General features: G+C 37.7%; 1 protein-coding gene across 2 annotated transcripts in view; it reads left to right on the forward strand.

Moving 5' to 3' along the window:
- The window catches only part of tox (thymocyte selection-associated high mobility group box), a 60,692-nt gene extending 38,161 nt beyond the window's left edge, over nt 1–22,531 (forward strand). Inside the window, exons 4-10 of one of the 2 annotated variants that reach the window (XM_039676883.2) lie at nt 5,538–5,786; nt 11,316–11,567; nt 13,474–13,704; nt 15,252–15,332; nt 16,119–16,478; nt 21,661–21,809; nt 21,896–22,531. In XM_039676883.2, the coding sequence (XP_039532817.2) occupies nt 5,538–5,786; nt 11,316–11,567; nt 13,474–13,704; nt 15,252–15,332; nt 16,119–16,478; nt 21,661–21,809; nt 21,896–21,932 (1,359 nt within the window). In that variant the 3' untranslated portion in view covers nt 21,933–22,531. The remainder of the gene's footprint in view (nt 1–5,537; nt 5,787–11,315; nt 11,568–13,473; nt 13,705–15,251; nt 15,333–16,118; nt 16,479–21,660; nt 21,810–21,895) is intronic. The other variant, XM_039676885.2, reaches the window with a different exon arrangement.
- Nucleotides 22,532–23,377: the final 846 nt, after the last annotated feature.

Genomic DNA, 23,377 nt, shown 5'->3' on the forward strand with positions numbered 1-23,377 from the left:
TTTCTTGGCCATTAAATAAAAGCCACATTTATTAGCCCAAAATGGCGGAGTGTTGAGCGCATGTCAGCCCACAAGCGCTCTGTATCACCGTTTATTTATTTTAAATGCAGCAGCAAGATGAAGCAGCGTGTGCCAGCGATGCTAGATAAAGCCGACTACAGCATACACTCAGCGAACACTAAAAATATACACACTTCTCATATTTCTGGACTAAGCTCAAAGACAGTACTTGTGAAAGCGCTCGCTTTGACTCAGAGAGCAAGCAATGTTCGCTTAACAACTCTTGGTTTTTGTGTTTAACAATCACATTTGGTTGGGTGAAATTATCTTATCTTTGTTATAGAAGATGCAATGCTGCATTCAGGAGGTGTATTTGATGTTAATACTATCCCTAAGTATAAGAGCAGCAGATATGTGTACGATATTTTATTTGTTTGTTTCTTACACAGAATGTATTTGCCCGCCGCAGTGGTTTGACATGTATAGTCTCTGATGAGGGGGGTTGTCAGATTTCTGTGTGGGTTTATATACAGTTGCTCGTATCCATCCCCCACCCCCCTCCCCCCAGATGTTGCAGAGCTCTTGGGGCACCAGGAGAAAGCTGTGCTTTTTAAACATGCATAAACTAACCTTGTGCTCTCTCCTGGGAATGAAGAGGCCCGTTCTTACATGTGTTTTTTTTTGTGTGTGTGTGTGTGTGTGTGTATTTCAGAAATGTTTCTTAAGCCAAACTAATGTTCTTATACAGCATATTTATTAAATATTTCAACAGTAGTACATCTTAAATAATCGGTCAAATAATTCCAGCATTGTATTTCTCATAACATGCATTATTCAGAGATATTCATGAATTGCATATTCATGCATGCATGAACTTTAAGCTGCTCAAAGGCACTGATGCAGCGTGCCGGACAGGGAGTGGTCGCTCGTGGATCATGCGTGTATGCTTTGATCCCATTCGGGTTATAAGACGCGCCGGGTGCGATGCCGCAGCCCGGGTCGGACGAGGCTTCACACGCTCTCGTGTCACCTCCATTAAACAAAGTAGAAACCTCCTCCAAAATGCTTGACCTTGATGCTAGCACAAGACAGACAAGCCCTTCTGCATTTATCCAGAAGCTCTCAACAGTAATCGGCAGCTCAGCGAGTCCGAGGTTGTTTTGGGGGCCCGGCCAAAGAATGTTGCATTCAAATGATCACTGCCCCTGGGTCCCAGAGGTATTCATTACAGGCTGAATTGCTTTCATTTGCCTCTCTCACACAGACTAGATGGCAAATGAAAAGCTGATTGGGAAAAAAAAAATAGGGCACCTTATTAAGTTTAACTACTGTACCATTTAACCTGACATCTTCATTATTCAAAATTACATTATAAAAAAGCTGCCTCATCTGCAGGCGCAGGTTATCGCTGTTTACTTTTCCTTTTGCTGTTCTTTGGCAATTTAATTGGTGAAAGGGCATGACAACATGTTGGAGCGCTCCTCGTGCCACATGGAGCTCTGGGTAATGATCCACAGCCAATCCTGGAGTGATCATTTAAATAGAGTAGTTTTGTTTCTGCGAAAGGCAAATACCTTAAAGTGTTGCCCAGAAGAAAAAAACCTTTTGAAAAGTTGCACCTAATGCCCCTTTCACACAAATTACCATAAAACGACTTTACCAATAAATACACAAAAACGCTGTTCACACAAGCAATGGCGTTCTGGCTTTTTACCATTAAAAGACCATTCACACATCAGCACCAAAATACCGATAAATTCTGTGATGTCAGTCGTCGGAAAATTATCTTTAAACTCTCCGCCGTTGTCTTCATTAGCACGCATGAGGAGAAGCGCTTTCATTTCACTATCTGTTCAGTTTGACAGCATTATTTTTGACAGGCATAAGGGGATGATCATTCAAAACGCATTTTTGCTGAGCCACAGCTCTAATGAATGAGGTGCAAAGGTCAAAGATGTCCATCTAGCGCATAGTTACGTAGAGAAATATTAAAAAGCAGCTGTGCTTACTGTGCAATCTCAATAAATCAATCTCAATAAGAACTTTATGATTGGTCTAAAGCAGGCTTCTTATGGCAGTGAATTCGGATCTCGTACATGCTGTTTTGGGCATAGCACCTTAAAATCTTTGGTTAGACATATGGCTTTGATTTTATCGCAATTTTATGGTAAAAACTAAAGTATTTTGTAAAATATATTTTGTTTAAAATACAAAATGTTTAGTACATGGCATTTGTTATGGAGTAAATTGTCATAATGCCACTGTCAATTATAGGAATGAAACAATTTTGAAACAATCAATTAATCTTGTGCTGATATAAAATGTTTCAAATGGCAATGTGACAACTTATGAGAGTACAATTTTAGAAGATAAATCTCACAAAATTGTACGTTTTTACATTCATTTAAAATGTTTTAAATCTTCTTTTTCATTTCATTTACGATCTTTACACATGTATTTTATTATTACTAAAATTATTTTAAAAATTATTATTCAAAATTGAAGTGGTTAGGGTTTTGAACCACTAGAGATAACAGCTAGAGATAAAAAAAAAAACACTTGATTTAAAAACTGGAATACAACTAAATCATCAGAAAGCATCTCCTAAATTTGTTTGAATGCATTTTGTGGCATAATGATGGAGCGTATATCTTATCTCAAAACGCACTTTTTCTTCATATCTCAGTACATGCTCTTCTTTCATAATGACGAGCTGATTTACGCCTGTCAAGATGGAAGGCTTATAAACAATTCACATCTCCATTGTGAGGCCGCAGTAATTTAATGCGTGATTTCTGCTGGTGAAGCATTTCTGCCACTCATTCACTACACTGTTAAAAACACAAGAGCTCTCTCTCCCTTCTTTCCTTATTGTCAGTGTAAACCACATCAGATACATGACTATTTCCACAGTATTTTCCACTTTGCCCCTCCGCTGTGAAGCTTTGATTGACTGCTGGCTGTGAAGTCGCCCATAGACAATGATTCCATACAGCCATCATGACCATCATCAGTAATTGATAGTAGATTTAAATGACTCTCCTGCTCATTTGCCATTCATCTCCCACCAGTCCCATTACCCTTGTGCTTTTTGACAGGCAATCACCTCCCTGAGAGATTTGTTGTCCAGTCGAAATGATGTCACACGAAATGGACAAGGACTTGCACGTTGTGGATCTCAAAACTTGTCATTTTCTTCTCCTTCCCCTCCTTTGCATGTAATGCGAATGAGGGTTGTTGGGAAACTATGCGTCATCCAAAGTCCTCATTTACACAGAAATTGTCATTTTATAGATAAATGAAAGATAGCCTTTTAGAGGAAAACCGCACACCTAAATTATGTTAAAATTGCACATAGCGATCTGAATGTAACTGAATTATGAATACTAAACACTAAACTGAAAGTACAGACATTGTGCGGGTAATTTCCCTCAATCCTGACTCAGAATTTAAAAAGTTAATTTAAAAAGTTAATTTAGTTGAATTCAGGTTTCAAATTACCAACAACATGACTACAAATGAAGGATGTTTAAACAAGAGGTTGGAATCGGACAAATTAACTTACTCATAGTACATTTTGCTTCAGAAAAGAATTTATTTTGATAAGCTGGAACTTTTTTGCAGTTTCCAGTTCAATAAGTAGATCAGCATCAGGTGACACCATGTTTTGATATGTTTGTACACGCGCCCTCATCTAACGTCTTCTTTTTCACAACAAAAACACACAGATGTAGGAAATGTTTGCAATGTCTTTTAATTTTTGTGCATTTCACTTTTTTTTTTTTCCAGAGCCACACACCACAGCACAGGGTTATTTATTTCCTGTGTTCTCTTTCTTGGCTGCCTGTTTACGCATCTCAGTGTCACAAAAAAAGAAAAGTGTAAAAAAAGAAAGACAGGATACCAAGAAACATCACGTAGCGTTAGAACACATAAACAATCGCACCTCGACTCGAACCGACAAAACTGTAATTTATTTATATAATTCTTTTTTGCCTAAAAATCATATTTAATTTTTCTCCTTTCGACAATAATTACACAAATAAGTACATTACTCGCATGTATCAACAGCAATGCAAGCCACTGCAAACAGTCGTCTTGTTCTATGTGATTTTCTTTTTTTAATTTGGCAGTCAAATCATTCCTCTAAGGGCCTTACTGTATGAATTATGCCAGCATATTTCCCGCAAACAAACGCAGACATCTGTGAGGCACAACACAATCAAATATGCAAATGAGCATGATACATTGGCTTTTAGAGGCAGAAGTAGGAAGCTCATTAAAACGATTATTGCAATCCTTAAAAGTAACAGTTGGGCCGTTATTTGAGTTGAGTTTGAATTTGGAACCAATTTCATACCTAATTGCCTCTAGTTGGCTGTCTGACAGGTTCATTTAGTTTGCTGCAAATAAAAGCTATGTATTAGAGATAATAAAGCAGCAGAAAAGAGAAGCCCCTTTCAAGGTAAAAAAAAGAGAGAGAGAGAGAGAGGGTCATTTCGAGTCGAATCAGAGGCTGAGGCATATATATATATTTACGGTTAGCGTTTCATGAAGTGTTCGACACGATGTGTTTTCCGGCTTGCCTTTGGTACCGATAATAAACTTCATCTCTATGCCTTACGATAACTGTATATATTTTTCTACAGTATTTTACTCCAAGGGAGTGTTTACCGAATAATTTATGATTTTGCTTGGATTTGTACAGCCTTTCATCTCCTTATCTGCTTTACATCTTTTTCATCACAGTCTAAACTGACAGGGGCTGGAGGAGGCAGCGTGCAGGACGGGCTGCTTTAAGGCAGCCAAAGCAAACTTCACAGCCAAGCGCAAGTGACTGTTCAGCCTCATAAAAGCAGCCTTTTGTTATAGTCTAATGAGATTGATTGACCATTTGCATATAATTTTACTTCCTCAAAGGCTCAAGTAGTATGAATGAATCACTGTAATGTGCAGTGCACTTTGATGTACTTTATTCAGCATTTGATTTGCTGCGTATATAGTTGTGATCAGTCTTTTTTCTGTTATTGATACAGCGTGAATCATTGCCATAGCAGGATCGCTTCAGTGGCAGAATATAGAACATCAAAGAATGTTGGTTTTTCAACAACATTTTTTCTGTTCTTGCTGTAACCCATTTCAATCTCTTATTTATAAGTATCAAATGGACAGTCTGTCCTTGTTCTAGCCTACGGGTGACCCCCTGTTGTGCAGTATTTCAAACTAACTGTTTGGAAAGCCTTTTCATGCTGCCTTTGGAGACTCTCTGACAAGAATGCTCATTCCACTTCACCATCTATACACTCGCTTTTCCATTTTTAAAGTTGCGATGTCATTTTTATGTTGGGAGATTTCAAATTTGATACCTCCTTTCTTTTGTATTTACCGCCGAATGAATGATAACAGACATGAAAAATGCATTGTATTCATCATCACCAATGTCCAGTCTTTTGAATAAGATTGTGATTTTGTAATCAGCCAATCAGTGTTTTGACAGGACATGTAACCTTTGTGTGCTGTGTCTCTGTTCATTCCAGCAGTCCTACCCAGTGCCCAGTCTTGGGGACGAAGACTTCAACATCCCGCCTATCACTCCCCCCACCCTCCCCGAACACATGCTGGCTCACTTACCCGAGTCTGAGTCCGGAACGTACCATCACCTTTGCCCCCCTGTCTCCCAGAACGGACTGCACCCCTTTCACCTGCAAGGAATGGACCTGTCCGGCATGTCGGTCCCCAACATGTTGGGTCAAGATGGCGGTCTGCTCACCAACTCCCTCTCAGTGGTGAGTACTGGTGCGCTCTGTCTAAGGCTTGAGGCATATGGAAGCCTGTTTCTGCCTAAAAGGGTAATTCATGGATACAGTTTAAAAGTAGTAGTCATACTGTGAGATACAAAGGCATAATCATGAGAAATAAAGTCACTGTTGCATGATTTAAGATCACATTGTAATTTATAAAGATTAAATTATGAGAAACAAAGTTTATACAGTATATGTCACAAAAGCAATTATATATATACACAGTGTATATATATATATTCTTCAGATGCAAAGATTTTTCTTTTAAATGAGCATTTTTATCAGGCCCCAGTGTTTAGGTATTTTCTAAAATGTCACTGATAGAGTAAAATTGCAACCATAAATATGCTCATTTAAAAGAAAATGTCAGAAAAATGTCAGACAAACATAGAGGTTTTTGTATCAAGAAAAAGCAGTTGGAGTTACTCTGAGGTGGAGACGTGCTTCCATATAATATAGTATGGAAAGGTACCAAAAATACCGTTTCTCTGTGTATGGAGGAAATTTCATTGTAAGATGCACATGCTCTCCTTTGAGATGTCACTAATGCATTTCGCACGACAGAATTATGCAACAGCAAAGTCGTTTCAGTGCCCAAACAATGATTTAATTGACACCAATGAAACACCTCAACAGAGATTATAAGAGGTTGGAGCGGCATATAGAATGATTGAGATAGCACCCAGCAAATGAGAGCTAATGTGATTTAACGCACAGTGAAACAATGCCAAATTCCCCGTTGGATTAAGTTAATTAAATATAATTTAGCATCAAGGCACTCCTCCTAATGCATTCTGCTTGCCATGTGGCTGTACTAGATAGTTGTACAGTACATTCAGAAACTGTAGATTTAAAAAAAAAAATGAACCTTTGAATCATGGATTTTTATGGTATAAGTATATGGCTATTATATGAATATAATTCATTATTAGAGTATCTGTGCATGACATTATATATTATATTAGGATTATTATATTAGATTTAATATTTGATAATATAAAGATAATTACATATTCAAATTATTTGATTTGGTTTGCTAACTTATTTATTTTTTCACCTCACACTCCTCTCGTCTTTTTCTTATATTAAATTGATATTAATTACAGACATCTGCAAATCGCTGCCACTTCTGCAGAAATGAAACCCAAAGCTTAAATTTTGGTTAAGTGCAAGAAACCTCATAATGTTATTATGACACATGTCAAGTGTTGGTGAGCTGTGACTAACTGTGGTTGAACATAAATGTGAGATGTGCTGCTAATCTGGCGCTCGAGTCAAACTGAAACTCCTCTTCATCATCTCTCACCTATTGTTTTCCACATACTTCACGTTTCGGGGCCAAACCTAAATATTGAGCCATGTTTTTGTGCATTTCTAAAAATCTTTATTTATTTTATATTCGCACAAATGATTTATCGGAAATTGAGCACATGAAGGCGAAATTACCGTCGAACTGCCGCAAGAGAGAAAATTGGAACGACCGATATTTTCGATTCCTTTGTTACTCTTTTCGTGCCCCTCTTAAACTTACATCAAATAGATTCTTAAAGAATAACATACATACACATGGGTGGCTAAAAAACACACACACACACAGAGTGACATGGACACTGAAAGATATTGAGATTCACAAAGGCATTTGTTCTTTTCACCTTAATGTTCTCAGTGCTTGGAGAACATCCATTTAGAGCGGCTATGAATTATGGTTGCCAGGCAACGGGACAGAGAGCTTGTAGCTGCAGTGGAGAATGAAAGAGCTAGCTGATGGAATTAATTTTCTCTCAGCATTAGCCTGTTGGAGCTGCCTTCTCTGGTGGAACAGAGAGTGCATTTATGTGCCTCTCACATTTTGCATTCATTGTATAGGTCTCAGAGCTTGCATTGTTTAGCCAGCAGAGATAGTTGAGTGAAATGTGCTTCACCTTAAAAACTATTAGATTAAAAGGAAAATTATCTCATAAGGTTTCACTATCCCTCCCCCTCGTTCCATTAAAAAGAAAATGCCAGAGAACGGCTAAATGGATCCCCCTAGTCCCGAGAAACGAGGAAGGCTTCTTTTTAAACACATAATGTGAGAGATGAGATCTCATCGGGCTGTTCTGATGAGCTCGGTGATTCGCATGAAACGCGACGAATTTATTGGAAATGCCCAGGTGAAGTTTGCTTTCCAGAAAGCCACATGTCCGCTTAAATAAGCACAAGTTGATGTGTGTAAAATGTGCAAATCTAAACAGAGCTGACAGCGGAGGAGAGAGAGAGAGGGGCGTGAGCGGTAAAAAGCTTCGAGATCGTCCATCATCAGCGCAAAAGCCACTAAATCCTCATCCAGCAGTGGCCTAAATAAAAAAAAAGGAACAGTAATGGACATAAATCTCCATTTATTGCAAATTTGCAGCAAAGCCTACAGTTTGCAGCTCTTTGCTGTGCACTGCAAAACATTCGAGACCCGAGAAAGTGCAGCGTGACAAGCTTCTATTAGACCGCTTTTGCATAGATCGTTTACAGTGAAGTTTAATAAGAGACAGGTATTTGCATGCTGTTGTGTAAAATTCAAGCGAAAGCAATTAAACACTGGCATGTCCAAATGACAGATGGCGTAATACGGCTTTAAGCTTTTACGCTCCAAATTACCTCACTTCTCATATGCACTCCTACATGTCATAAATATTGGGTGTTTTCCATCGTGTAGACTGTGACAAGCTATTATTATTACTAATAAAAAATAACTGCGATTCTGAAGTGGATTAGCTTGAGAGGAAAGAAATGAATAGCTAAGATTATGCCAGAATATATTTCAAATTCATTCGTACGATCGAAAGGGTAAACAAAAAGCCAGTGTGTGCTTGAGCTTATAAAGATCGACTGTAACACAAGGACGTGAAATACACCCTCATTACTCTGCCTGAAAAAGTCCTTATCATTGGGCTGTGGTTTTATTACCCAGAGCAAACAATTGGCTCTGATCTAGTCCAGCACTTAAGCTATTTATACCTTTTTAATGGAAACAGAAGGACATGAAAGTGCCCCTGAAGTGACAGCCGGAGTAAAGTAGACATTATTTTCCTCCCTTTAAAATGTCATTGGACTCCATGGAAAGCTGGGGTTCTCGCGTCCCTTTCATACGTCTCTGTCGCGCGCTATAGGAAGATAAGCATGCAAATAGTCTCATACTGTACGTGTGATTACAATTTGCCCTGTGATTTAAAGGAAATTGATATCAAATGAGTATGACCTCCCTTGCAGCACGGGTCAGGGGATCTGATGAAAAAACAGCCAGCCCAGGCAGCCATTTGTTATTTAAAACTTAAAAAGTGCAGAACAGGCAACCTTTAGGGCTTTTGTCTGTGACCTCGTCACGTGACCTCTATTCATCCCTGGCAAGCCTTTGTCCTCTGTGTGGTGGAGATTAATGGTGAGCTCAGATGATAAATACCATCACAACCTCACTCTGACAAACGCGATTTGAGGGTTTTTTCCGCAGCCGTGTCGATCCCCTTGTCGTAAAGTTTTTCTCATTGGAAAATTTCACTAGTTATTGCACTATGATTAAACAATTTGTCTTTGATTTCACTATTAGTTTCTGTCAGAAAGCGTGTTCTGCCTCTTAAGTTTTGTTTTAGCGTGAAAAAGAAAGGTGACCTTTAATAGCGCGTGTGGTTTTCTACCCAAAACTGACCACATTGTCTTATTACCCCACACAAGGTGGGTATTGTCTGGGTTAGCTAGCAGAAAAAAGTCCCCCTCAAGAAAAGACAGATGTTTCACAAGAAATCGAGTGGGATGGGGTAAAACATTGGAAACACGGAGCGTATTAACGAGGTGTGTATATGAAGGTGAACGCATTTAGCTGAAAAACGAAACTTTCTCCCGTCCATTAACATTGTAATGGTTAAACACTAAAAAGTTGCACAGATTTCCGCTGCGATTCCCCCCTCCCCCCGGCCATTTCATGAGAACTTGACATTTTCACCAGTGTCAGTTTATGATTAGTCAGTTAACTGCTAAAACCACATGGATTGGAGATTTTCCTCCTCCCCATTGCTGTAGTCCTTTGCAACTAAATCAATTGCGTTTGGATATGCTGAATTCTCGGAAATTAATAGTTTACCAGCTGCTTCATGACATGACAAAAACATTTTCATGTTTTCAACTAAATAAGTTGGCTGAAAATTAAACTGTATACACAGCATATATTTTTAATAATCTGTAAAATAAAACTATACATATATAGTATAAAATATATAATTGAATTCATATTAATTAAACTGTATATATATATATATATATATATATATAAAATCGTGATTAATCGCATCCGAAATAAAAGTTTGTGTTTACATAAAATATGTGGGTGCACTGTGTATAATTATTTTGTGTGTGTGTGTGTGTGTGTGTATATATATATATATATATATATATATATATATATCTAAATACACGCACATGCATGTATATTTAAAAAATATGTATATCTAAAATATTTACATTTATATATAATATAAATTATATATAAATCTATATACAGTATATACATAAAAAAATATTTCTTAAATATACACAAGAATGTATGTGTATTTATATATATATATATAAAATAATTATACACAGTGCACCCACATATATTATGTAAACACAAACTTTTATTTTGGATGCGATTAATCGCGATTAATCGTTTGACAGCCCTAATAAATATATAATGTAAAACTTTATTTACTTTGAATTACTTTAAAATATTGAAAACCACCCAGAACACCCTAATATTATGGCAGTGACTTTTTTAGGACAAGAACCACTCAATAATAGTCTTTTAAGAAGACAATTTGAGTATATTTTGTGTATTGAGTGTTTGAAGTGTTTATGTGGGGAGGGAGACACAGTCACCTGTCTTTCAGAGCAATGCCTGTGGCCTCGAACCCCAAAGCTCCACCTGTCGGGGGCATTGTGTGGCATACAATGGTGGGCGTGGGGTACATTTCAGGTCACCTGTTGCTTCAGACAGTATCAGGTGACAGACTACCACTACAGGGCTTGTCCTTGTCGGAAGTGATTTATCCCCCAGATACAGTGTACAAAAGCAATGTTTTATACACCCTGATACAGCCTAGCATTCACAGCAGCAGGACGGTGAAAATATAAACCTGTCGTAAGGTATGGATGGAGACATTTAGTGCTAGTTAACATTAGTATATCCTCGGATGAATTGGTAGTCCTTTCGTGAATTCAATTGTTACATTTTTGTGAGCTTAGTTTTAATAAGTAACAATAGTTTAATTTAATAAGCAATATTATTAAATAGTTCTCAGTAGACAACTGAAAGTAAAGCGCCTCACCGTAAGCTTTTTTTTAAACTAAAAAAATAAAATTGCTTATTCAAATTATTTTTGTGGTAATCAACATCTCAAGCTACAAATGCTGCTGATTGATATTCACTTCTGTTTGGTTTAGTTATTTGAAATATTAATTTCAACACCTATGTATACTTGTTAACAATAAAGTTTTCTTTTAATCTTCCAGATGCAGCAGATGGTCAATTCTGACTCGCGTTACGGCGGCCACCCTCAGGTGGATACGCATAGACCCAGGATCCAACCTGGCATGGTTCCTCAAGGTCAGCTGACCACAATCAACCAGTCACAACTCAATACTCAGTTGGGTCTGAACAGCAACAATGGCACCCATGGATCCCCATCTCCACCAGAGAGCAAGTCCGCCACACCTTCCCCCTCCAGCTCCGTGCATGAGGACGATGCAGATGATGCTGCCAAGGTGAGAGAGGGAGCTTTACACATTCTATGATCTCATGAATATAAAAGCTTATCTTCCTCAAACACACACACACACACACACGCTGAGGTACTATTTTATGCACTGTGGCAAAATACTGTGTATTAAAAGTAATGAGTCACTGCTGACCTTTCAGTAAGTTGTACTGCCATGTTTCCTTAAACACAGATTTGCTAAGACACTGATGTGCCTTAAGTGTGTTCTTCACAGCCCAAATACAGCACATTTTCTCCAAAACTCCACATCAATAATGATCCTCCTTAAAGGGATAGTTCACTTTGAAATTAATTTTTGGTATGTTTTAGCTTACCTCAAGGGCATCCAAGATGTAGGTGTCTTTGTTTCCGCAGTAGTTTCAATTTTAATATTTTTAGGTCAAACCTTGTCTGTCAGTCATATAATGGAGGTCTATGGTCACCACCTCAAAGAGCATGCACAGAGAAGTCCAAATTAAACATGATTTAATGACTCGTAAATGTAAGTACACATTGATGGCATAAGACACGAAACGGGCGGTTTGTGTGAGAAAACGAACAGTATTTATATAGTTTTTACCTCTTGTAACCCCAGCCACATCCAAGTGATCTGAGGGCACGGGTGCTTTGTGTCTGTGGTTACAAGAGGTAAAAATGATATAAATACTGTTCGTTTTCTCACACAAACCGCTCTTTTTCGTGTCTTATGCCATCAACGTGTACTTACATTTACGAGTCATTAAATCATGTTTAATTTGGACTTCTCTGTGCATGCTCTTTGAGGTGGTGACCATAGACCTCCATTATATGACTGACAGACAAGAATGGTTTGACCTAAAAATATTAAAATTGAAACTACTGCGGAAACAAAGACACCTACATCTTGGATGCCCTTGAGGTAAGCTAAAACATACCAAACATTAATTTCAAAGTGAACTATCCCTTTAAAGTGTGGCCGTCTATGTGCTTCACTAAGATATTTTTTTCTTGTTTCCAGCATTAAAAAAATCATAACAGTTACAAGCTACTTATATTGATATAAAGTCTCACCGTCACATGATATAAAGTCACACCGTCGATTTCCAGATGAAGTCATATCTCAATCAAATCTGATATTTGAATCACTAATCAATCTTAAAATATCGTCGCCATGTATATAGTAAGGAATGTATGTTATTAGTATGAAGCTTTGGCTGGTGATTAATTGTCATTCAAGTAATTAAATTAAATGTCTTTTGTTAATTAAACAGTTACAGTATTAAAGTGTAAACTTAATACACATACACCTTAAGATGTAATTTATTCACACTGAGCTTGAAAAAAAAATGTATGACTTGTTTGTTTGATATTAAAAATATATATTTCACAGAGTAGAAAATAAAATTTGAAATAAAAAATAAATATAAACTAAAATATTTAACTTCAATAAAAAAAGTACTATTTCTAAATGAAATACCCATTTATGCTATTTATACATGTAAATAAAATTCCCTTATTTGGATATTAATGTGTACAGTGATCACAATCCATAATCAATGATAATCGTGAACAAATGATGCCCTATAGCCAAGTTATCCTCAGTTCTAAAATTACTATTGAATTAGCAAGAAATACCTCTGTCAGTGAAATCTTTCTAAAAATAATTTAAAATATCCTTATTCAGAGATGACAAACAGTTGCAAACGTCATGGAAATTCATATGGAAAAAACGCTTGGGAATCCGGCATATACGTCTAAACTAGTGCGGAAGTCATTAAAATTAAAAAAAAAAAAAAAATAGCTCCAGGGCTTTTGAACAAGGCTCACTAACTAACCAACTAGCTTTAGAAAGATGATTCATTCATAAAGCTGTTATTATGGCTTAATCTAATTGGATATCTATTGTTTACTATAATGAGCTCCTCTCCTTTCAGATGAATGGGGCAGAGAAGAGAGCAGCCACAGACATGGCCAAGAAGCCTAAAACCCCCAAGAAGAAGAAGAAGAAAGACCCCAACGAGCCTCAGAAGCCGGTGTCAGCCTATGCCCTGTTCTTCAGAGACACACAGGCAGCTATCAAAGGCCAAAATCCTAATGCCACATTTGGAGAGGTCTCCAAAATTGTGGCCTCCATGTGGGACGGTCTCGGCGAGGAACAAAAACAGGTGACTTTCTCTCTTTAATTAACCTTGCTTGCGTGCAAATGTAAAAAAGTTACTTTATCTTGCCGTGATCTTGTGGCTGACTCATAAAGACAAAGGTAATGTAGCAGGCATTAGATTATTCAGTGCTTATATATACACAGCACATGTTTTGTTTATTATCTAAAGTATTATCTATAATATAAACAATAGTATGTCCGCATAACGATTTGTTATGACAGCAGAAGTGATGACGCACATGTTGGTCAGAACATTTGCTGGTTTCCCCTTGTGCAATCACAGAATAACATTGTCTCCAAAGTGGCGTTGTGGTCTAACATCAGTGCATGTAGGGGGAAGTCTTAAAGGCAGGTGTGAAAACAGTGCAATATGTGAGATGTTTTTTTTTTTTTTTCATTGGAATATAACAAAAAAGAAAAGTTTTGTGGGGTCTGCTAATTTCTTTATCAAGTTTCGGTACATATTTAGCATGAATGCAGTCTGTTATGTTGAATTTTGTTTTAACCACCAAATGGTTATTTACAACAGAATTATGGGTTTCAGCATTTTTCTGAACAGGTTTAAAAGTTGATTCTCAAGTCACTATTTAAAATGAATAGTTCCTTTCATACTAAGTAACTAATTAAAAATTTAAAAAAAACTGTCCTCATAAAATGGATAGTTAAAAAAAAAACCAGTGTTCCACAGAGGAAAGAAAGCCATTCAGCTTTGGATTTTCAGTTTTAGGTGAACTATCCCTTTAAGGTAGTGGTACACATTAGATCATGCAGTCAGTAAACAATTACTTTTTATTTGCTGTGCATTAAAGCAAATGTGTATATATCAAAGTGAAATGTTGGACCTTGTGTAGTACAGTAAATACCCTTGTAAATGTTTAATACATATTTTAATAATCAAGGTTTCTTTTAAGATTGAAAGCAGTGATAATAAAAAGGATCTTTATTTTAGGGTGTGAATTTAGGTTTTGAAGAATGACACGACTTCCAGAGTTGCTTCTGATTTCAGAATAAACACAACTGAAAGTACCCATTTCTCTCAGCGAAGCCACCAGACAGCATCTACAGTCATTCTTTTATTTTTTGTTGTCGTTGATTCACTCTCTTTTTACTATGTAACACACTCAGCCGGTGAAGCTGATGAAAACACTTAAAAGTACTTTTCCTCAGGAGAGGATGTTTGCCTGATAAAAGAACATCATGTCTCTCTGCTGTTTTTGTCTTTCTCTATCGCTCTCTTTTGCTCTTTTCTTTTTAGTAGAGGTCTATTGGTTGATGTAATAACAGCACAGATGTATTGATGGGCAAATAATTACACATATGCCCTAAATGAAAGGGAAATATGGACAGTCCATAAAGGCAGAAGAACAAGCGATGGATAAAGTGGGCTGCACTCAAGCACCATTTCAGCGCTCCAACAACAATTACGCATTATGGCTCATAAATGGACTGCCATTAGATCCCATTTCTAAGAATAATTGTGCACAGGAACATGAAGAACAGCTTTGGCCTCTTAATATATTTTTTCTTTGTTTGTTTGTTTTATCATGGCAGGTGTACAAGAAAAAAACAGAAACCGCAAAGAAGGAGTACCTCAAACAGCTGGCTGCGTACAGAGCGAGCCTCGTATCTCAGGTACGTAAATGACACTCTGGGTTATTGATATGCACACGTGCTTTATAATCGTGACGTTTGAGAAGGGACATTTCGAGATGTTCTTGTTTGTTAGTTTAGAGATGTTTTTGAGACTTCTCTCGCACACCTGAATGGAAATATTATGAAGAGAGCGTTATAAAAACATCTCACGCTGCCGTAGCTTGCAAGAAATCCAATATTATTTAATAAATGTTGCAACATTTGAGGCATATAACTTGAATGGAAATATTACGAGTAAGACCAAGGGGGAATACAGAGAGATATATTTTAGATTTGTATCTATACATTCATGCGATGTATTTACAATTTCGATTTTATAGATATAATGTATACATATATATTTAAAATTTAGGGCTGTCAAATGATTAATCACATCCAAAATAAAAGTTTGTGTTTACATAATATATGTGGGTGCAGTGCACTGTGTATAATTATTTTGTATTTGTATATGCTTGTAAAATATTTATATATAATATAAATTATATATAAATCTATATACATGAAAATATTTCTTAAATATATACAAGCATGTGTGTATATTTGTATATATAAAATAATTATACAAAGTGCACCCACATATATTATGTAAACACAAACCTTTATTTTGGATGCGATTAATCGTTTGACAGCCCAATTAAAATTCATTTAAAATTTTGATTTTATGTCATTTTAAATGTTCATATATAAATATTTAAAAGACAAAAATAATACCGTTTAAAATAACAATGCAACCAAAAACTAAAATATTTTCGTAACTTTCTCTAGAGCTACAATGACCCAGGCGATGTGAAGGTATCACAGGCCTCTCAGATGCTCGGGCCCAAGCCATCAGTTTTCTCTGGGACAGGTCAGTCCCACCCAGGTCTCTACATGGCTTCACCGTACCACCAGCAGCCAGGACTCAGTCCCCATCTGCCCCCAATGCAGCCAGGCCTAGCCCGAGGTGGCACATCCCGGCCCAGCGCGCCCATGAGCATGGGCAGCATGACGGGCTCGTCCCCCCCTCCGCTGCAGATCAGCCCCCCCTTACACCAGCACCTCAGTCTCCACCAGCACCAGCATCAGCACCAGCAGCAGCAGCTCAGCAGCCACTCGCTGCCTCTGCACTCCCCATCCATGGCCCAGGTCAGACATCTACTGATGCTTTTTTTCTTTTTAGATGCTTTTAAATTTTGTACATTTAAATAAGTTCCTATATGTACACTGCTGTTCAAATATTTGGGGACTTTTATTCAGCAAATGTACATTTAAGTGATCAAAAGTGACAGTTAAGACAATTATAATGTAACAAAATATTTTATAAATAGTCTATTAAAATAAATGCCGTACATTTGAACTTTCTATTCATCAAAGAATCGTAACAAAAAGTATCACTGCTTCCCAAAAAAATATTAAGCAGCAAAATATTAACTGTTTTTAACATTGATAATATTAAGATTTTTTATTGAGCAGCAAATCAGCATATTAGAATGATTTCTGAAGGATCATGTGCAGTGTTGTGCAAGTTACTTCCAAACTGTAATACATTAGGTATTACTTGTTACTGTTATTTAAAAGTAATTCATTACCTTACAATATTACTGTCTCAGAATTGTAATGCGTTACATTACTCATGTATTACTTTTGAGTTACTTTCACCAAAATAACTAAGTAGAACTTAACTTTTGGGCTGTAGCGATATGCAATATGAAACCGAAATCGCCATTCGCCACACGACTTAAATCCACGAACCTACAGAATCGCGACACACCTCTTCCAACTCCAGCGTTATTCTCCTTACCGTCCATATCCAATGCTGCCTTATCTTTAAATTAGGCTATTAGTATTATTTGAAGTTAACATTATAAAATACGTAGACCTACACCACAAAACTAGTTGAGGATAAATTATTTAAAATTGGGGAAATCCAGCATTATGGACATGATGACATTTGCAGTCAAAACTTGAAATAAAAATTCTCAGAAAATATATTGAAACGTATATAGGCTACTTCCTTAAAGGACTCCAGACATTAGACAAATATCAGTCTATGTTTTATTTTTAATATTAGGGAAAAGACGCACATTCATGCGTGACAAAAAAATAGGAGGCAAAATATATTTTTTGTTATTCTGTTAATTACACTGCGCAAATCGGATGAGGAAGGGTTGGCTCTCCAGTCTCCATAGAACTTAAAATATTCATTTTATTTTAGTTTTCGTGTTCGCATTTATGAGGAAAAAACAATGTTACAGACGCGACCGCTCTGAACTGGCACTACAAGACTGCTTTAAAACTTTCACATAGTCTGTTGCCTTTAAAGAAGTAAAAGCAGACAATACACTGTAATACAACTGTAATACAAGCCTCACTGAACATGTAACGAGTAAAATATTACTGAAAATTGATTAGTAATGCCTTACACTACTGCGTTACAGCAAAAAGTAATATGTTACTGTAATGTATTACTTTTGTAATGCGTTACTCCCAACACTGATCATGTGACACTGAAGACTGGAGTAATGATGCTAAAAATTCAACTTTACCATCACAGGAATAAATTACAATCAGTCATAAAATGAAAAAAAAACTATTATATGGAAATGGCACAAAAAAAAAATCTATGAATGTAATATATTAATTTAGCTCTTTATGACTGTACACATGCACAATTATTGTTGCCATATCAGCTGACCACTAGTCCCCACATCCAAACACCTATTTAAATAAATACATCCAAACACAAATATTTAAATAAATACTTCGCTTCTTAATATTGTCTAAAATTTGCTTTTTTTTTAATATATTGTCTTGAACTTAAAGGGGCTTGAACATGAACTGGCTTTTTAAAATTTTTTATATTGTTTTCTGAGGTCAACTTACGACGTTCGCTTGGTTTTTACATTAAAAAAACATCAAAATTAATAAATAATAGGCTATTTTCTACGCTAGTCTTGAGCCCAGCTCAAAATCGCTTGGTTATTATGGGCGTCTCGCATTGAAGACTTGGAAGTAAACACCCACTGCTGTGAGTGGATAACAGTTTTGCATATTATAATGAGTTTCACTCTCAATCCGGTTTGTCATCAAGAGGTAGGCAGGCCTATGTTATTTAGCTATGCGTGTAATGCGCGAATCGGTGGGCGGGGCTGTGCGGTCAATTCCTAATGGACAGAATCAAGACCCTCACTAGAATTTTCTTCTTCTATTGTGAAATTTGTCACATTTAGGATGTAAAATGGGTTGTGCACTCCATTTCATGTCGTCTTTAATCAAGAAAGACATTAGCAGCCTTTTCACTGTTGTTAAAGCAAGACTAAAAAGAGGCATGACAGACACCAGGCCGGGCCAATTAAAGGATTTGCTCCTCGGCCAATCTATTTTCCATAAACCTCTTCAAGAACCCGCCTTGTCTCATACTTCTCCAATTTCCATTCTACATTATCGTGGAACAGATAGCGGAGAGTATATGTGTGTGTATGAATGTGAGAGTGGAGGAAGTGCTGTTTATGCAGCAGATGCTGCACCGTTTCATTTTTCATCATTTCCGGCCCCTTCAGCCTATCTCTCGCACCGGCGAATGAGGTCAAGAGAAGAACCATTAATATCTGCCAGCTTGTTTTATGTCCACACCGTGCAAAAAAAAATCCCAGCGTATCACACAGACAGATTTTCAATTTTCTCTCTGTAATAAACAGATGCATTAGGATTTGGATGTGACTTAAGGTTGCACAGAAAAACTCACATTGAGATTGATGAATACATCAGTGAGGAAGACAAAAAGCCTCAGCTATCTGATGAAAACAGTTTTTCAGACTGGGCCGAAGGAAATGAAATTAGTTCTCTGAGGAGAAGGTTGTTTTTTGAGGACGTAGACAACAGCAAAGCAGAGAAAGCAAATAAAGGCTCTGGTCCACCCATTCACACACAAACAGCCCCCCAAAAAAATCTATTTAAAGAGAAAACGACCTCTTTTCAAATAACATTCACTGTTTATTGCCTGTCCTGTTTTACCATGCGAGGAAGAAGAGGGTGTTTCAGCTGCAGCCCTACGTTAACACCCAGCCTCATTATTAGCATCAGTGCTAATTAAACCCTCCGTTCCCTAATAGAGATCTCAAACAGAGGTGGTTAAGGAGAGGTTTGAAGCCCGAGTCTCCTTAAACACTCGTGGTGACGGCGACAACGCCGTTAAGAGTTCTGTGTTGATCCGTTTCATGTCTTAATAGCCCTGAGTTGTGCTGGAACTTCAGTGGGATTGAGATGAGGTTGTAATGAGGTCCTAATGAATAGCCCCCTTGTGCCTGGAAGCTCTTTAAGAGATGAGCATCAGCTGGGAGGCAGGACTGGCTGGTGCTGCTGGGGAGAAGGAGAGGGTGGAGAATCACATTGTCTTGGGGTAAACAGGGATTAGCTTCATAAAGAGAGATGAATCAGGTGGTCAGGAGAACAGGTGACACGATATCCAATGACAGCGGTTTGATCTTTCACAGAGGGATGCGCCACGCCGACAGCGAGTGATGAGCTGTTCGCGTTTGAATTCAAGTGTGTTTTGATAGGAATCATTAAGGAATGTAAAGATTCCATCAAAGACGAAACCGGAAAAAAAACCAAAAAAAAACATATTTTTAATTCAAACTGTTGGCGCAAAAAAGTTTGCCTTCCACATTTGAATATAAAAAGGCATATTGTTGTAAGTTTCCCTTCCTGTGCCTGCTGGGAATTCTGGGAAACGTTGTATTTAAAAGAGCAACTACTTGATTGAATTTCATGTGCTTCTTTTTTATCAGTCCTCAGCAGGAAAATTAACTATTGCTGTGGATGATCATCATCATAAGGCAAAAAAGTGTCTAATTTTCATGCAGATTATAGTGTGAATTTGTCTGAAGTCCAATTTTAGATTACCACAGGGCTCCTTGTATAGCTCTGTCAATCTTTTGGAGGAGAGTACGAATGCTTAAACTTGGCTTTCTCTCCTCCGTTTGGGGAGTTCTTAAGCCTGTTCCACAGATCCTGCCTTTATGGGAGAGTTTTTAAATCCAAAGGGGAGTAATAATCCTCGTTCATTTTTGCATATTTGTGGAGAGCAAACAAAAACGCGCGGTTCAACTTTTTCGGTGAGCCGAGGCGGGCAGGGGGGAGGTGGGGCGGTGTTGGGGGGACACAAAGGGGCAGATGGAGCCTTTGTGATCGAATGAAGGAGAAGAATTTGAGGAACAATTCATGAATAGGTAGAATCTCTGGAGGGGGAAAAAAAACGCAGCCACCTGCTGTCTTGCTCTTTCAGGCAGATTCTCTTGTGTACCACTGAGATTAACTTCCTTTTCACATGCAGTCTTGCCTAGGCTAAGAACAGAGAAGAAGTCTTCAAATTAGAATATCTGCTTCGTTTATTTTTCGTCTACCCCCACCGGTCTCGCCGACCACCGAACGCACTTGCTCGTTAATGCTCATTTGAGGCTGCTTGCGTTACACTGTCATCATGTCCACTTCAGATCATGTAGGATGTTTGCTGGAATTAGACTTGAACGAGCTGTTTTGCGTGAAAAACAGGAAGGCTGGTTCAGCATTATGAATGAATAAATAAATACAAGTTTGGGGTCACTAAGATTTTTTTTTTACCCTCGAAACAAATTAATACTTTTATTCAGCAAAGATGCCAAACGATAAAAATAAATATCTGAAATAAATGCTGTTCTTTTTAACTTTCTATTCATCATCCTGAACAAAAACTGCATCATGGTTTCCACAAAAAATGAAGCAGCTCATCTGTTTTCAACATCGGTTATTATAAGAAACGTTTCTTAAACAGAAAATTAGCAGGAATGATCTCTGAAGGATCATGCGACACTGAAGACTGGAGTAATGATGCTGAAAATACAGCTTTGCCATCACTTGAATAACTTGCTGTAAAACATAATAAATTAGAAAAAAAAGCTATTTTAAATTGTAATTATATTTCACAATATTACTGTTTTACTGATTTTTTTCCATCAATCTTATGTAGTCTGGGTGAGCACAAGAGACTTTTTTCAAAAACCACAAATGACAACATTACTGACCCAAAAATGCCATAGGCTTACTTAAGTAACAAACTTAAATCCCCCACACAAAGCCGTTGTATGGCTTCAAAACAGTCCCCGGTCACTACAAGCTGTTCTTATATGGCAAAAGCTGCGCAACCATTCCTTAAAAAAAAAACATCTACTTTTGTGTTTTCCAGACAAAAATAAAAGCAACAGATCCAGCTTGCTTTTCATACCTCTGCGTGCAAGATCTCATATGTAATCTGCTATTGTGTTCTTCTCTCTCTCTCTTTCTCTCTCAGGGTTTCCCCCTTCAGGCAGAGTATCAGAACATGGTAAATGTCACATCCTCCGCCGGACCTGGCCTGTCCCCTTCAATGGACTACCGCACCGGCTGCAGGAACGGACCGACCCAGGGCCTGGACTGGACCCCTGACTACTGCGGCAACGGGTGAGTGGACGCTAGCGAGATCAATCCCAATCACTCGGCAAAATTCCCTGACAGCCATGTTGACTCGTTCGTATTTGCCTTCGCAGGGCTCTGCAGAGGGACAAAGCCCTGTACCTGACCTGATCGACATGTCCAGCCTCACGCTCCTTCACGCTCACAGGACCAAGGCAGTTCCTCATCCCAGTACAGCTGTTCAGGGCCTGAATAATTATTATTCAGGCCTTATTTTAGACTAGACACAATCCACGCATCAGCAAAACAACGTTTGAATGTTTTCTTTCTCATGGCTCACACTTTAGTGCACCCTACCGTGGTGGCTTTGCAATTTCCTTCTAGCTTCTGACATTCAGACCTTTAAAATAGAGTTTAAATCATCGAAAGCATGAACATGTAAATTGAATGCTAAAATTTGTTTAAATGCAATCACTTCTCTCTAATGATATTGACCTACCTTCTACTGTTCCGCATCCTCATTGCGTACCTAATAAGAGGCCATGTATGGAAACCCCCTGTAGACGTGTGTTTTATTGGAGATTGTTTATGGTTTTTAAGACGTCGCGTAGGTCAATTTGCCTCGCAGGAAGGTTGTCAATCCATCAGTTCCTAAGCACTTACCGCTGCGTGTCGGAGACTCCAAGCTCTCGCTGACAAACGGCGGAACGAGAACCAAAACAGAACTTCTTTTTTGTACAAAGAGGGAAAAAAAAAATCACAATCTGAAGAAAAAAAAAAAGCAACAAAAAAGAATGTGGACGATATGACTCCTGCTTTCGCCCCTCTCTTTTCCACACTCTTTCTCGTCGCATCATTCTTCCTCTCTGTAATGATCTTTTCTAGTCAACTGCCTTAGAAACAGAGTTCTGTTGTAAGTATAAAATAGTCGCTCATAGGAACGTTATGAACGACCAGACGGGTTGTTTCAAGCAGCCCTCGCTTCAAGTTGTAAATAGAATCTGTGTTACTCCTAGAGTATAAGACTTCAACTTTTTTTTTTTTTCTAGTAACAATGTGATTTTGAATTGGACCACACCAGTTCGTTTAAAACTCGAAAAGGGATAATTAGCCCAGAGGGGTAGTTTCTTGGCATCGGAAGTCGCCATTGATTGGACCGACAAAAGAGACTAAAGAAGTATTCTTTTCCCAAGTTTAATAAGGTAAAGGTTGATGGCATCAACCAGCGAGGTGGCATGAAATGATTCATTAAGGAAAGTACTAAAGAAAAGTTTATTTTGTATTCCACAAAATAATTCTTTTGTATCACTTCTGACATTTTGATTAATTTCATCCAAACTATGTGTATGAATCTGTCAGATATGGTGTTAATTAGAAGAAACAGTGGCAGATTGGAGAGTTGCTGTATAACCCTGGCATATGGCTGATCATTTACTATTCCTCTACACTGTGTCTATATGAGATCTTTTTATGGTACTTGTTTGCGCCTATTTATGAAGGAAAAAAAATAACTGTAGGTGTTTTTTGAGTAATTATGTTAGAGTTCCAGGGATGTTTTTCTGTTCATTTGTTTTGACAGAATTGATCCGGGCAACAATGTGAATAATTCTTATTTA

Source organism: Pimephales promelas, chromosome 5 (genome assembly GCF_988280905.1).
Source record: "Pimephales promelas chromosome 5, fPimPro1.hap1.1, whole genome shotgun sequence".
Lineage (NCBI taxonomy): Eukaryota > Metazoa > Chordata > Actinopteri > Cypriniformes > Leuciscidae > Pimephales > Pimephales promelas.